Raw genomic sequence first — 14,820 nt, 5'->3', positions numbered from 1 at the left:
GAACATTTTGTAAAAATGAAACTTGTTATTCCTGCTTGCACACTGTACTATATATATGCTCATGTGTCTATGCCCATGGAAAGCGCTGCGGGGCAACAATGTTAGGAATGAACGTGATTTGAACTGAATGTATGGTTTAGTTCCTATATATAATATACATATAATGTTATTTAGCATAACATATATAACAAAATACTTTGTTTTTTAATAAAATCCACTATTCAGAAATTTGTACGCAGTTTGCTATTTATTGTTTTGTTAATTTAAAGTTTCCCAGTCTGGTAATAATTAAAATACACTGCCTGATGACACAGTTGTTGGATAACTGTGATTGTGGTTTTAATCTTGTTTGAATATTTTTATATTTGCATTCTTGATTGTGAAGAGCCTTGGTCACTTTAGTGTTGTAAAGCACTATATAAATAAATGATTGATTGATTGATTAATTGATTAATTGATTGCAGTTTCTGTTGCATTGTTGTCTCAATTAGTCTGCGAGATGCATTAAAATTAAAAGCCTCATTATACTACGTACAGTATGTATGTCGGTAGACTTCAACTTTGAAACTTGTTGACGCGGTTGACATTTGACTAAAATCTAAAATAACAAACAGTTGCGTTAACCCTGAGAAAATCAGTGCAAGGGGGTCACATGAACTTAGCTCAAGTTATTCAACCCCCCAAAAAACATTTTAACTTTCAAAAATGTCCAATCACAGCCGTTAATTTAGCTGGTGAGTACATGATCACATGTTCTCTCAAGACACCTATAATGAACGAATGTTTTCTGGTCCCGCAGGAGATCTGACTCCATGCTGCTTGTAAGTGCTAAACCGTAATGGGTACATCAGAGGTAACAAAACCAATTTCATAAAGCTGCTGTGTATGCGGAATTTAGATCAGTATTAAGATATTAAATACTTAACATCACCGTATACAATGCATATTTCATCAATATATTTTAAAATGAAAATGGTGAAGATTTCCAGCTATTTCAACAACACTCATTTGTGTATTTCACAGTATACCTCACAGTCACTCACGGAGTTTTACTGAGCCGTTGACAAATTAATTTAACGAATGTAATACGAATACCAGGACAAATCTAGGTAGCAGTTCTTCATCATTGGCACCCAGGAAAATTCTGGTTGTTTAAAAGATTTCAGTAATTTTCAGTGCATAACATTGTACCTTCATTACTCTAATAGGCTACTTCCCAAAACCAAAATATTACATAATCACAATAGGCCTACAGGTAAATCCTAACGCAGAGACCATTAAATGCTCCTTGCCTCTCTCAATGCGGTGTGATAAATTAACATGTGGTAGCATATAAATCAAAGACACATCGCCGTGGACTATAGCGTATAATTGCCTAAAGCAATCCTGTACACTTCAGTATTAAATACATAATAGTAATTATATGTTATATTCATTAATGCAACAGGATTGTAACTGCTCAGTAAGTATAAAGAACTGTATTTGTATTAATAATTTATAATAACTTAATAAATTTAAAAAAAGGGTGATACAATAAGATATTCACTATTTTTATATTGTAATAATAATAACCAGTTAGCAGCCTCTCCCATCAATGCTATTTCAACATTCGGAGGCTTAATTCATTCAACGCCGGAGGGCGCTGTTGCTTTCTGTCGCATCTGTAGGAAATGATGGCTCTGTAGCAGGAGAAACCCGTGTCTATGGGAGAAGCCCTGGACGGTCCATGGAGGTGCGGGACTGAGTTGTCCGCAGTTGGGGTGTAATCGGCAAGTGGGTAGGTATGCTTTGCTGGCGGTTTGTGCGTTAGTACTAGCTATGCGCCGTTGTTTTTATCCTCCGCGACCGGCCGCAGCCATCCGGCCGCTGGTCTGGGTTTGTTACACACAGTCCTCGGCCTGGTCTGGCATTAAAACGAATATTAGATCCCCACCTCCAGTAAGGGTCTCTGTTTTATTAAAGCGGGCGTGTTGTTCTCATTCGCTAAATAGAAAACGCTATTTCAGTTTTGTAAACAGACTCAGCACTTAGCATGAAGCTTTTGACGTTTCCTGTGTTGCATGGACACATGCCTGCCAAGGATAGAGTGTCTATACACTCCAAAAAGGGTAGAGTGAGTATACATACCAAGAAAGTCATTTTGTAGATTGGTTACATGTAGTATTTGAAAGATTACCGATGTATGTTTAACGCTTGTTTTGTAATTATTTAGCTTTGTGCAAGATAAGTTCGGCATCCAAAAATGCGAATGTATTCCCCTACATACCTTAAGGGGACATAGTAAAGTCGTTTTACTGGACGGTGGATCATTCTGGGTCGAAGAGTGGCTAATCCTAATGACGAGTGCGATTATACAAAGGAGAGCTTGTATTGGAAATGGGCGTTGAAATGACTCGGGAACTGTTACTGTATTTCCACCATCAGAAAGTTCGTCTGAGACGTGTGATTAGCGCCTGTTAAGATGTTTTCTGCCTTGTCCGCCCCTTTTGCCGGATTCCAGCGCTTCCTGACGCAGGTGCCTCATGGCAGACGGCTGATATCCCAAACCATGAGGCAGCACTGGCTGCTTCTCGGAGCCTGCGGCTGGGTGCTGCTCATCCTCATGTTTGCCAGCAAGTTCATCAACTTGAACTTCAGGGTTCCTGAAGGTGAGGGTTCCGGGGCAGAATCAACAGGGGTATTGAGAGACGTACGTTAGAGGTACCGGCACCTCGGGGGTTTTAGTGCACCTTGGACTATGTGATGGCGATGTATGTGTACTGTGGCCGTAGTCATCCTAATTGTTGTATGCATGTCTGCTGAGGTGGTTTAAATTCTCCTCAGCCTGCATTCAGCACTTTATAAACAACCACATGTAAATTAAAACCCAAGAACATAACAGGTTTTCCCGTTCTGCTGACTCAAAAATCAAATGGAAGGAAAATGGCAAACATATTTCATGTATAACTACAGTGGTACCTCGGTTCTCGAACTTAATCCGTTCCAGACTCCGGATCGAATCCTAAAAAGTTCGAGTTCTGATCGTATTTTTCCCATAAGAAATAATGGAAAAGCAATTAATTGGTTCCCGGCCCCCCAAAATTACACCTAAATATGTTTTTTTAGCATTTAAACACAAAATGAACAGGTTAAAACAAGAAGAGCATTTTTTTCTTAATGGCTTCCAAAACGATAAAGATCTTATCCCAACATTACCCCTGTTCTGTCCCGATCGTCCGCTCCTTCCGTGTGCCACGCCCCCTCATTAACCTCGTGTGGGATCCCCATGTGATCAGCTTTTTCTGGTTGTTGTCATTAGTCCTCTGTATTAAGTCCACATTTCAGTTTGTTTACCTAGTCCGGTCATTGGGTGCGTTGGACTTGCTTACAGCGCTGGCTTAAAGCAACGCATTCTGATCCCGACGCGATGCATTACGGTTAGATGCATTGCGACCTCTCACACGGCTGCACAAACTGGAACCGCCTCCGTGAAGACACACCTTTGCCCTTATTGACTGAAAAGTTTAGTTTGTATCCCGGACCCAGGCAGTTCCGATGCGTAATCTGCTATTCCTCCCGAATATCACGTAAAGCAGTGAGAACTGGTTTTCAGTTAATTTACCTGGTAAAATAAAGTTTAAATAAATGACATAAATGCTCTAATAGTACACGTAAGTTAGTGGTTTATTTATTGTTAGTTACTGTAATGTTGCGCTGCTTTATTTGGTTAATCGTCCAGTCTGAAGAAGGCATTCAAGTAAGAATTGCATTGTAGTATGACTCATTTCCTGGCACGTACAATTTATATTAGGTCAGCGTTCACGGTTCGACTTCTGATATTCAGATCGATTTCTAGGTCAAACTGGTTTGTTCGACTTTCAAGAAATTCGAGTTCTAGTGAGTTCGAGAACCGAGGTACCACTGTACAGTATATCATATTGCCATTTAATCGCGATTCTATGGCGCTTGTGCAACAATCACGAGGACTTCAGATGACGGGTGTAAACATTCGTCCGGACGCCGGCTTTTCGCAACTATTTGGTGAACAGATTATTAGCAGACATAAAACGTTAGTGAGAGGCGTATTGTGACGCCGAAAAGTTAGTGATCTATCTAAATTCAGCGTATCTTTATGTTTAATAAACGTGTCGCACTTTAAACTGCAAAAAGTAGCACCGATATCCACAATATCTCCTCTTTCAAAAGATGATGTGGCTGTTGAGCTGCCCATTTCTTCACCGCCACTTCAGTGCTAATCGAATCCACAGTACTATGTGGCGTGCTCCGCTAACTGAATGTAATAAACAAGAGTATGCCGAATCTATACAGATTAAATTTTGGGTGTCACAATACACATCTGATCTGCTTAACATATTGTGGGCGTAAGTAAATGCCTGTATTGTACCCAAAACCCGGTGTCCGGAGAATTGTTTCGCCCGTCATCTGAATTCCTGGTGATTATTGCGCATGCACCATAATCGTGATGTGATACCTTCCAGCCAAGTTGGTTATTTCATTTTGTTTTGCTGCCTGTTTGTATTGTAATTAGATATAAATAGTTGACTCATGGTGTACTTACTATTGCTGGAAAGGAAAGCAATTCATTGCCATGCGGCCAATACTAGGTAGTGCTCATGTCTTGCCCTGGATGTTACACAATCTAGACCAGGATTGACTGTCCTCCAGCATTAAGAAAAACCCAGTACTTCCCTTTTGAACATTAATATGTATTGGATTGATGCATTCCACAATGATGCATTAATTTAATGTACTGTAACGAATTCTCTGCCTAGTGTCTGATTCCATTGTTTTTGCCCTTAAAGCAATGAGCTAGACTGGAGGTGCTCTCTTTGGGAGGAAGGAGTTTATTCCCTGATGATGTTCTCTGGTGCAGTAGATGTTATGCACAGCCTTCTCAACCTTCTTCTCCAGATGTGTGAGATACCAGACCTTTTACAGTCTAAGACAATAGACCATGTTTGGTCACAGCCAGGCAAGAGCCAGAAGATGCTGATGAATGATTCAGTTCCTTAATCATCCTACCTTTTGGCAGCCTGATTGCTCAGTCTTTGTTAGCTGATTTGCATTGAATAGCACTGTGCCTTTTTATCTCAACAGGGAGTGAGGACAGGGTGCTTTTCTAAAAGGAGGTTACACAAGCTGAGATTCCTGTGTTATAAAGTAATAGAACAACCATGTAAGGTGAAGTGATTAGTCATTGTTGACATACCACGGCACACAGTGCACTACAATGAAATGTGTCCTCTGCATTTAACCCTTATTTGACATCGTGACATAGCAGGGGGCAGCTAATTCAGCGCCCGGGGAGCAGTGCTTGGGGGCGGTACCTTGCTGGTCGGGGATTCAAACCAGCAATCTTTTGATTACGAGTGCGCTTCCCTAACCATTAGTCCACCACTGCCCGGAAACTCCAGTAATGTGACAAGGTAACAAGTAAAATCCTGCAATTCCCCCTTTTGATAATTTGTGATCATAAAATAAAAGAAATTTTAAAAGTTCAAAAGTTCATGAAAGAAAAGAAAAGGTCGAGTTAAAAGGAACCCTGAAAACTATTGATTAATCTATCGACGATTGTACTGATTGGTCGATTAATCTAAATGATTCATTTTCCTTCAGAAAATAAACTTGATCGTTTAATTGAAGTTAATTTCATTTTGATGACAACAAATTGTATGCCGTTACAGAGCTTTAGATAATGTACACGGGCTTTTTGTGGGTACATTTACCCACAATGCAATAAGCAGATTAGTATGCCTAAAAATATTAATGAGATGCGTATTTTAATGCCCAAAACTTAGTAATCTGTATAAATTTGACGTATCCTCGTGCTTAATAAATTTGGGCAGCGGCGCGCGCCACACAAGCGATAAGAACTGAAGTCGTGATGAAGGAAGAGACAGATCAGCAGCCAAGAACATCTTTTAAAAGAGGAGATACTGTGGTTAAACAAGGTAAAAAGATGTTGGTGATATAGTGATACTTTTGCAGATTAAAGTCTGACACATTTTTTTTGTAAATATGGTCGTCATTTTAATTTCAGTTCACTAATTATTTCCTTTAATTTTGTGTGTTTTCGTTTCAGTTTTAGTTTACAATAACAACACTGGTCCCAACAAGTCCAAAACGTGTGAACACACACACTGGCACCATCAATCAGTGTAGAATAAGCCCAGATTTTAGCCTAAACATTTTCACAAACACGTATTCAATGGAGATTCTAATATAGCAGGCAGACAACTTTATGGATTTAATAATGAGTGTTTTTAGCAGCTACAAGTACATAAGATATTATAAAGCTCCCTGTACTAATGGTAATTTAAAAAACATGAATAGACAACATGGTGGTTTTCCAGTCTAGAATATCGCCTGTGTGTTTTCTCTTCAGGTGCTCATGCATGGCGCAGTATCACCCTGATATGCCGTCACACTTTGCACAGTGTAAAACCACCTTTTTCTTTTGTGATAATTTTTTTTAACTACTACTGATGCGTCAATTTAAAATATTGATGTCGACGCATTTTCCGCTTCGACTAATTGCGGCGGCCCTAGACTGTATGAATTATGTTGGTGTGGTTCTGTTATTCTGAGCTACTTGTGTTACAGAAGATGCACACAATTTTACACATTTTAAGAAGAGAATAGATCATCCAAATACAGCTACCATACTGTTGTTCATAGTGCTGATTCATGTTATTGTAAGGGCCATGATGATTATTATAAATGTCGTTTGCAAGGTGAGTGATTCGGTAGTGTAATTTGTTGTCCAGATGCTGGCTCCTTCAGTGGTCCTGTTGTGATGGAGTGGATGTGATTGAGCAGCTGGTTGTGCGGTGGGTGTCGTCAGGTTATCTGGGGGTACAGCGTTGGTCAGGAGCCATGCATTTTTCACCTGTCTTTCAGCACTCTGCACTGCCAGGCTGAGCTGCTCACAGAATCTGATCAGGCCATAAGATGTAACGTGGACGTCGGCTTTGGGCAGATCAATCATTCCCGGCAATGACATGGGCCTTGCTGTGATCTCTTCATAGGGCTTCAGTCTAGTTTCCATATGATGTGTTGCTTGTATGCTACAGAACACAACTGGCAGACCATCTGACCAAGGGAATCCCTCCTGATGTAATTTTGCTAAGCGTTCCTTGATATCGTGATTCATCATTTGTATGTCCTGATGCTTGTGGTCTATAGGCATAGTGTAGTGATCATTGTTTAATTTTGCTTTCTGAAGTATCACCTCTAGTTTCCCGATGGCTTAACAGTATTAAAAAGTGCTTGTTTCTTCTCTGGGCTAAGCTGTTAATCTTTTGTCCAGTTCATCATTATCTCTTCTTTAATCTCTGATCTTTTGCTAATGCTCGTGTACCCAGTGTCCAGGTTTATGGCAATACCGACACTTTCTCTTGTGTGGTTTATATAAATGTAGCCCCAATGCTGTCCCAATCTTCATGTCGGATTTTAAGGGCTTTAGTCACTTCAGCTTTAAGTCAATTGAGGAAGGCAGTTTGTACCTGTGTCCATATGGATATCAGTACAATAATTCAGTCCAGAATGCGCCAGGTAAAATCTGCCTAAATCGTTCCTCATATTCTGCAACACTCTCCTGCGACTTGCAAGCATGAGGTAATTTTGGCCTAGTTTTACTTCCACATGTTTTAGTCCATAAAGAAATGCCCTCACAGCATCCCATCCTGCTTCAGCGTCTCAACAGCTTTTTTGGCCATTGAATCCAAAAAGTATGTGCTGTAACCTTGTTGTATTCTGTACCTTTTAAGCTTAATAAGACTTTCGTTAACAGTACTAGTCAAAAATAACTGTACATTTCTATTTTTATTTATACATATATGCCTTAAACTACTCTGTTTACTTTAGAGCAGGTTTGTTCAGGAGAGAGCCGGAAGGTTTAACTCAAATACAGATTTTAGATGATGATAGCTTGCAAAAAAATGTTTCTTTGCAGATCGAATTCTTCTCAATCTACTGGCTAGCTGGCCAATTGTTAGGTTCTGTTGTTTTGCCCTTAAATCAATGAGCTAGGTACGCTTTTTGGGAGGAAGGAGTTTATTTCCAGATGTTCTCTGGTGCAGTAGATATTACGCACAGCCTTCTCAACCTTCCTCTCCAAACGTGTGTGATACCAGACTTTTTACAGAGTCTAAGACAGTAAATCAAGTTTGGTCACAGAAGCCACAAGATAAAAGGACAGGAACCATGACGACTTAGTACCTTGACGATCCTGCTTTTCCAGCCTGATTGCTCAGTCTTTGTTAGCTGATTTGCATTGAATAGCACCATGCCTTAAGGTCTCAGTTGGGAATGAGGGAAGGGTGATCTTCTATCAGGAGGCCACACAAGCTCAGCTCTGTTAAAGGTCATCTCCACCTTCTCGTGGTGCCAGACAGCATCCAAAGTAGGGGATTTCCAGATGGGGTGAAGTACGGTGGGGACTCTGTGTGCCCTGGTACCATCACAGTAGCCTTAAAGGCCCGTCTGGAGCTCTGATACAGAGCAGCTAATGGGGCTCTGGCATCCCACCCCAGCGTGGGTGACATCATAACTGGGTGCCAGTGTCTTAGGTGCCAGTCGTCCTGGTAATCACCTCACCACCTGATTACGTCTGGGGGGCTGAAGTGAGTGCTAGGCGAGTGTGCATGACTCTTCTCCTACCTAAAACAAATCCTTTGCACAAACTACTACTACACAAGCTAGGATTTCTGTGTTACACAGTAATAGAAGAATGAGTAATATAACAAAATTACACAGCAAAATCCTCCTCTGGCCATCTTGCAGACTATAAGGGCAAGCCGGCCCTGAGTTGGACAGCACCTTCCTGGAAAAACATCAGGCCTCCTGCTGCCCAAGGCACGGTGAAGAGGAAAGCTGTCCCTTCCAAGGAGGTAACGCTGTGCGTGGGGGGGGGGGGGGGTCCAGACGCATGCTGTTTGTGGGATTACAGCCACGGATCATAGACTGGTTCAAGTCGGCATGAGGTTTCGATTTTACAACAAAGCAAAAAAATGGCTGACCAGCCACCTTTCATATGTGTTCTCTTTGGACAACATAAAGTACTGCATGTTAATTCAGTGAATTATAATTAGTTATAGTAAAGACAATAAAGTTTGTGTGAAAATGTGTAGTGAAATACATTTAATGTAGTGGTGCATTGATACAGAAATTTCATGTGTTACCGAAAATGTAGATTTTTCTTTTTTTTTTGTTCGTATAATACGGATATGTTAACTAATATATTGTCCATCTCTGATTAAATGAGTTGAAGTCTGTTGTCTGGCTGAGATCCATGACAGTCATTTGCTTAATTTTAAGGTGGCTTCTAGTCAACTGGAAATTTTAGATGCACAATAGTAATATTAGAAGGTATATAATGACTTGCTTATGGTTACTGTCTTACTGGAGCTCATTTAGAAGTCTTGCTGTAAAAGACTATTTTGCATTCTTTGAATTCTGCAAGTGTGAGTGAAAGATTTGTTTGAAACCAAATGAAAGATCTGTGTTTACTCTGTGTATATACTAGGGGTGTAGCCAGTTCATGTTTTGGTGCAGCAGAGAGCTTGTTTTGAAATTATTAAACCTGCAAACAACCAGGAACAGTTGTAAACCAAACATAATGCAATGTGTCGCTCGATGTGTCTGAGTAATGAAACGTAAAGGGATGCTTATTTGCACATAGTAAAAATAGTGCCACTTTACAACAAGTCTAACCATATAAAGGGTTTATGGATGGTTTATAATCTGGTTATTTATTAGGTTGTAACACTTTGTAAATTATTAATAGACAATTTTAAACAAGTTATAACAGTTTTCTTTTTATTAATGAGTTACTACCATTTACAAGTGGCAAAAGAGAGCCTTATTGTAAAGTGATACCATAAAAATAAATACGTTCATTTACTACTAAGCATGGTTGCATATCTGTAGCCATAAACACCCCTATTGCTGCTATAAAATTTTTCTGCCTGGCCTGAAATTCCTGGCAAAAGAGCCTGAAATGCTATGAGGAGACTAACATGCAGAGCCTGTTTCTGCCTTGCTCTGGTCACTCATACTCATGTTGGATTTGTTTACAGCAACATATCTGAGGTCGGTATAACAGAGCCAACAGACAGTCTTGGTCTTATCGACTGCTCTCTCTCCAGTGCTGGTGAAATTCTTCTGGGAAACAAAATTGTTGATTATGACTGACTGTAACCAGCATTAGCCCTAACCCTCTCACAAACACTGTTAGCTTTATGTTTTCCATGTTGAACATCTACTTGTGAATTTAGGTTCTGCCTCTGTCAAGCAAGGTATTCATTCGTTTCATTGTGCATACTGAACCGAAAATGATGTAACCAAACGGCATATGATGTATGTGTGTACTGTTACAGCCCTAGTATATTCTGTATGTGTCTCAGGGCTCGGTGGGGCCCCCCTCAGGTCAGCATGCAGACTGGAGCTCAGTGGAACGGAGACGGCAGGAGCTCCTGCAGAGTGTCTGCCAGAATTCCTCCATGAGGAACCTGACGCACACCCCGCTCAGCAAGTTTGTCCTGGATCGCATCTTTGTCTGTGACAAGCACAAGATCCTCTTCTGCCAGACGCCTAAGGTGGGCAACACCCAGTGGAAGAAGGTCTTCATTGTCCTCAATGGTGAGCAGTGTCTTGGTGTGACCTACTGTCGGTCTGGGCACGGATCATCACTCTTTGGTTGGTTAATCACTCTGTCATTTTTTATTTTTTGTTTGTCATTTTGCTGATGCACAGGAGCGTTCCCCTCTGTGGCAGAGATTCCAGAGAGCATTGTCCATGACCATGAGAAAAATGGCTTGCCTCGCCTCTCCTCTCTGACTGAAAAAGAAATAACTGAAAGGTCAGAGTTTTTGGTTATATTTGTTTCCCAAAATGTATCTGGTAAATTCCAGGTGAATAATGACAAAATTAAAGGTGTGACTTCATGAACAAGGTAGTTATTTTCTCTTTGCATTTTAGCCTTTTCCATTACTGCTGTGCTTCAAGGGTTGTCAGACTGGCTCAGGGAAAGAAAGCTCATTAGCCAGATTATGTGATGAAATGTTTTGGGTTTATGATCAACGCATAAAACTCAAGAACCAATGTATAAACTGAGGTTCTGCAGCTAACATTCCATATGTGAAGCTGGTTGGGGCTTTTTGTCGGTTTAGTTTCAGTGACCTTGGTCCACTTGGTCTCCTCTGTCCAGACTAAGCACCTATTTCAAGTTCTTCATTGTTCGAGATCCATTTGAGCGACTCATCTCAGCTTTCAAGGACAAGTTCCTGCAGAACCCACGATTCGAGCCGTGGTACAAACATAACATTGCGCCGGCCATCATCCGCAAATACCGCAAGGTTCACGGTGGCAGCACTGGTGCCCCCGGCCTGCGCTTTGAGGACTTCGTCCGTTACCTTGGTGACCCTGGGCGATGGCGCCTCGACCGCCAATTTGGCGACCATGTGATCCACTGGGTGACTTACGTGGAGCTGTGTGCACCTTGTGACATCGCCTACAGCGCAATTGGCCACCATGAGACCCTGGAGCATGACGCCCCTTCCATCCTCCAAGCCGCTGGCATCGACCAGCGCATCTCGTACCCTGACATCCCGCCGGGAATCACCCGCTACAACCGCACCAAGGTGGAGCAGTACTTCACCGGAATTAGCAAGCGCGACATCCGGCGCCTTTATGCCCGCTTCCAGGGGGACTTTCTGCTTTTTGGCTACGAGCGGCCGGACTTCTTATTGGACTAAATGGCCAGTACAGCCTGTGTGTTCTGGTGGGGGGTGGGGGTGGGGGTGGGGGGTGTCCCACAAGGCTCCCCCTGTCAGTCTGTGTCAATCTGGAAAGCTATAGCCAGGGATTGACACAACTGGTACGCATTCATGGTATAAGATAAAATGTTTGGCAACTTATACATATTTAATTTATATGCGTTTTCACTGTTGTGACATTACAAATTAAGAAATTCAGGCATAAGAAATTACTACACAGTTTAACCTATATACTCTGAATGCGTACCTGCATACCAGTTATGTTAATCCCCAGATATAGCTAATATTGGGCCACATTGTGTTTACTGGCTAGCCTCCATATCCAGTGCAACTACTGTGCCCTTAGTCCTATTTAACATACTACTGTGTAAGAATATTGACGATGAGAATGATAATTAATAATTTAAATTTTCTATAGAGGCTTGCTGTGAAGTTGACATCATTCCTGTAACGAGAGGTGTGCTGCTTGTAGATTAACTTAAGAACAGGAAGCATCTCCTCCTGCTCCTGGAAGGCTGGTCTGAGCCTTTGCGGCTGAATGTTTGGGTTCTCTCTCTCTCTCTCTTTTTTTATTTTCATTGTATGGTTACTATTTCAGTGAGGCCCCGAATTGTGCACCCCTGCATCACAGTAACGGCTACTGGCTGTGGTGGCCCGTTTCGGCCATGTCAAATCGTCCACTTATCGTCTGCTTCTCAGGGGCTGGTCTGGACGCTGGGATCCATTGTTCAATCTTAATACACAAATAAATAACTCTCCTGGTTAGAGTTTTTAAAATGACGATTCAAACGAGCAGTGTCTTTGAAACAGGATCGCTGTGATTTGTGGTTGTGTGACTTTCTGGGTTAGGCAGTTGCAGGGCTTTGGATAATTGTTATAGCAGCATATCTACACCCAGCAAAGTCTGTCCAGATGCCGGCTTTTCAGTACTATATGGATATTTACTTACAGCCACATTTTGGTAATAAGATTAGTAATATACCAAATATATTAATGAGAGGTGTATTGTGATACCCAAAATCGGTGGTATTAGGATTTTGGAATGGAGCCTGCCACATGCTACTGTTTTGGTACATCATGTAAGTGATTAGCCCTGAAGTAGCGGTGAGGACAGAGTCAGGTTGGAGATTCCTTAATCATGTTTACTCAGTACAGACTTGTCTCTGTGTTCTTCTGTTGATCCCGTGAATTTTTTTGGCAGCATAACCAACATTCCCAAGCGTCACTCCCAAGTACAAAAATATCTTTAGAGTTTAGTGGGGTCTCTTGTGTCTTTGCCCCCTGCCACCCTCAACTCACTGTGGCAGGTTGTAGAGCAGAAATCTGCCACAGGGTGGCAGAGATGCAAGACAGCAAGCTTTTCCCAGGGTTAATAATACGGGAAACATGTTTTGCCCATTTTGAGGACATAATGTGCACTTTGTAGTCATGTAGGATTCCTTAACGATCTGACACACAAACTTTTAGTCTGTCCCTAGAAATCAAATTACAACTTCAACTGAGACTAAAACATATGAAAAACTAAATAGAAATATATCTTTAAAATAAAACTAATAAAACCACACTGTAACCTAACTAAAACTAAATTGGATTTCAAATGAAAACTGAAAATAATGTAAAACAAAAACTAAACCCAAAACAGTGAAAGGAAAAAAAAAATGGAAATCCCAGAATCACAGTGACTACAAATTCACAAAACGAGGATACATGAAGGAGCTTTTTTCTGATTTCTCTGATTGTTTTTGAATCAGCTAAGCCAACCCTATAAAAGTCCTATCAGAAAAGCAGTCAAAATAAGACCAGCTGAGTTTTATAGCATGAGTTAACTTTAGGTACAACCCTAGTCCTGTCACCACAGGAACACAAAACATCACATAGCCTGGTGTCACCGTGAGACTCATTACTCACATTCACTCACATGCCACTTTATTAGATACAGCTGTTCAATGGCTTGTTGAAGCAAATATCAACCAATGAGGTGTCAGCAGCACAATGTATGAAATCATGCAGATGCAGATCTGGAGCTTCAGATACTGTTCACATCAAGCCAGAATGGGGAACCAAGGTGAATTATTTGACTTTGGACGTGGCATGGTTGTTGGGGCCAGACAGGCTGATATGAGCATTTCAGAAACTGCTGATCTACTGGGAGTTTCACGCAGAACCATCTCTAGGGTTTACAGAGAATGGGCCAAGAAAGAAAAAACCTTGAAGCAGATGGGCTACAGCAGCAGATGGGCTACAGCAGCAGATGGGCTACAGCAGCAGCAGACCACAGCGGGTGCCTCTCCTGTCAGCTAAGACCAGGAAACTGAGGCTGCAGTGGCCACAGGGTAACCGAAGTTAGACAACGGAAGATGTTGCCTGGTCAGACTAGTATTGATTTCTGCAGCAACATTCAGATTGTAGGGTTAGAATTCGACGTAAACAGCATGGATCCATTCTGCCTTGTATCAACAATTCAGGCTGCTGCTGGTGGGGTAATGGTGTGGGGGATATTTTCTTAGGACACTTTGGGCCCCTTAGTATCGATTGAGCATCATTTAAATGCCAAAGCCTACCTCAGTATTGTTGCTTACTAGGTCCATCCTTTTATGACCACAGTGTACCCAGCTTCTGATGGCTACTTCCAGCAGGATAATGCTCCATATCACAAATCTGATATCATCTTAGACTGGTTTCATGAACGTGACAATGAGTTCTCTGTACTCAAATGGCCTCCACAGTCACCAGATCTTAACCTAATAGAGCACCTATAGGATGTGTTGGAACGGGAGAGTCATGAAGGTGCAACTGACAAATCCGCAGCACCTGCGTGATGCTATTATGTTAGCATGGATCGAAGTATCTGAGGAACGGTTCAAGTATTTTGTTGAATCTATTGCTGCGTTCCATTTATCTCAGAGGTCAGAACAGGGACTGATGACATCATACACAAGTTAAGTGTTCCAGTACAACAAGTTGGAAGCAATACCAGAGACCTGTTTCAAAAAGCAGGATATCTTGTTTAGCTAGATAACTTGTCAGATTTAATTTACCGCAG

At 41.4% G+C, this 14,820-nt stretch overlaps 1 protein-coding gene across 3 annotated transcripts; it reads left to right on the top strand.

Annotated features, from left to right (window-relative positions):
- Positions 1-1,635: 1,635 nt before the first annotated feature.
- LOC111854138 (carbohydrate sulfotransferase 10) lies at positions 1,636-12,557 on the top strand. Of its 3 annotated transcripts, none has more exons than XM_023831785.1 (6): positions 1,636-1,777; positions 2,501-2,648; positions 8,785-8,891; positions 10,407-10,641; positions 10,756-10,861; positions 11,210-12,557. In XM_023831785.1, the coding sequence occupies exons 2-6, from the start codon at positions 2,549-2,551 to the stop codon at positions 11,754-11,756; spliced, it is 1,095 nt and encodes a 364-aa protein (XP_023687553.1). In that variant the 5' UTR covers positions 1,636-1,777; positions 2,501-2,548; the 3' UTR covers positions 11,757-12,557. The 3 variants fall into 3 exon arrangements, with proteins under 3 accessions (XP_023687553.1, XP_023687552.1, XP_072564827.1); XM_023831784.2 differs by lacking the exon at positions 1,636-1,777 and adding an exon at positions 1,977-2,113; XM_072708726.1 differs by lacking the exon at positions 1,636-1,777 and adding an exon at positions 2,003-2,108.
- Positions 12,558-14,820: the final 2,263 nt, after the last annotated feature.

Source organism: Paramormyrops kingsleyae, unplaced genomic scaffold, assembly GCF_048594095.1.
Source record: "Paramormyrops kingsleyae isolate MSU_618 unplaced genomic scaffold, PKINGS_0.4 ups257, whole genome shotgun sequence".
Classification (NCBI taxonomy): domain Eukaryota; kingdom Metazoa; phylum Chordata; class Actinopteri; order Osteoglossiformes; family Mormyridae; genus Paramormyrops; species Paramormyrops kingsleyae.
The sequence above is the reverse complement of the archived record's forward strand: the minus strand, read 5'-3'. Positions and strand labels throughout refer to the sequence as shown.

Coding starts and splice junctions, on each gene's coding strand:
- LOC111854138 (XM_023831784.2), top strand. CDS start 2,033: ATGAAGCTTTTGACGTTTCCTGTGTTGCATGGACACATGCCTGCCAAG. Junction 2,114..2,500: donor TACACTCCAAAAAGGGTAGA/GTGAGTATACAT, acceptor GCCGGATTCCAG/CGCTTCCTGACGCAGGTGCC. Junction 10,862..11,209: donor GAAAAAGAAATAACTGAAAG/GTCAGAGTTTTT, acceptor TCCTCTGTCCAG/ACTAAGCACCTATTTCAAGT.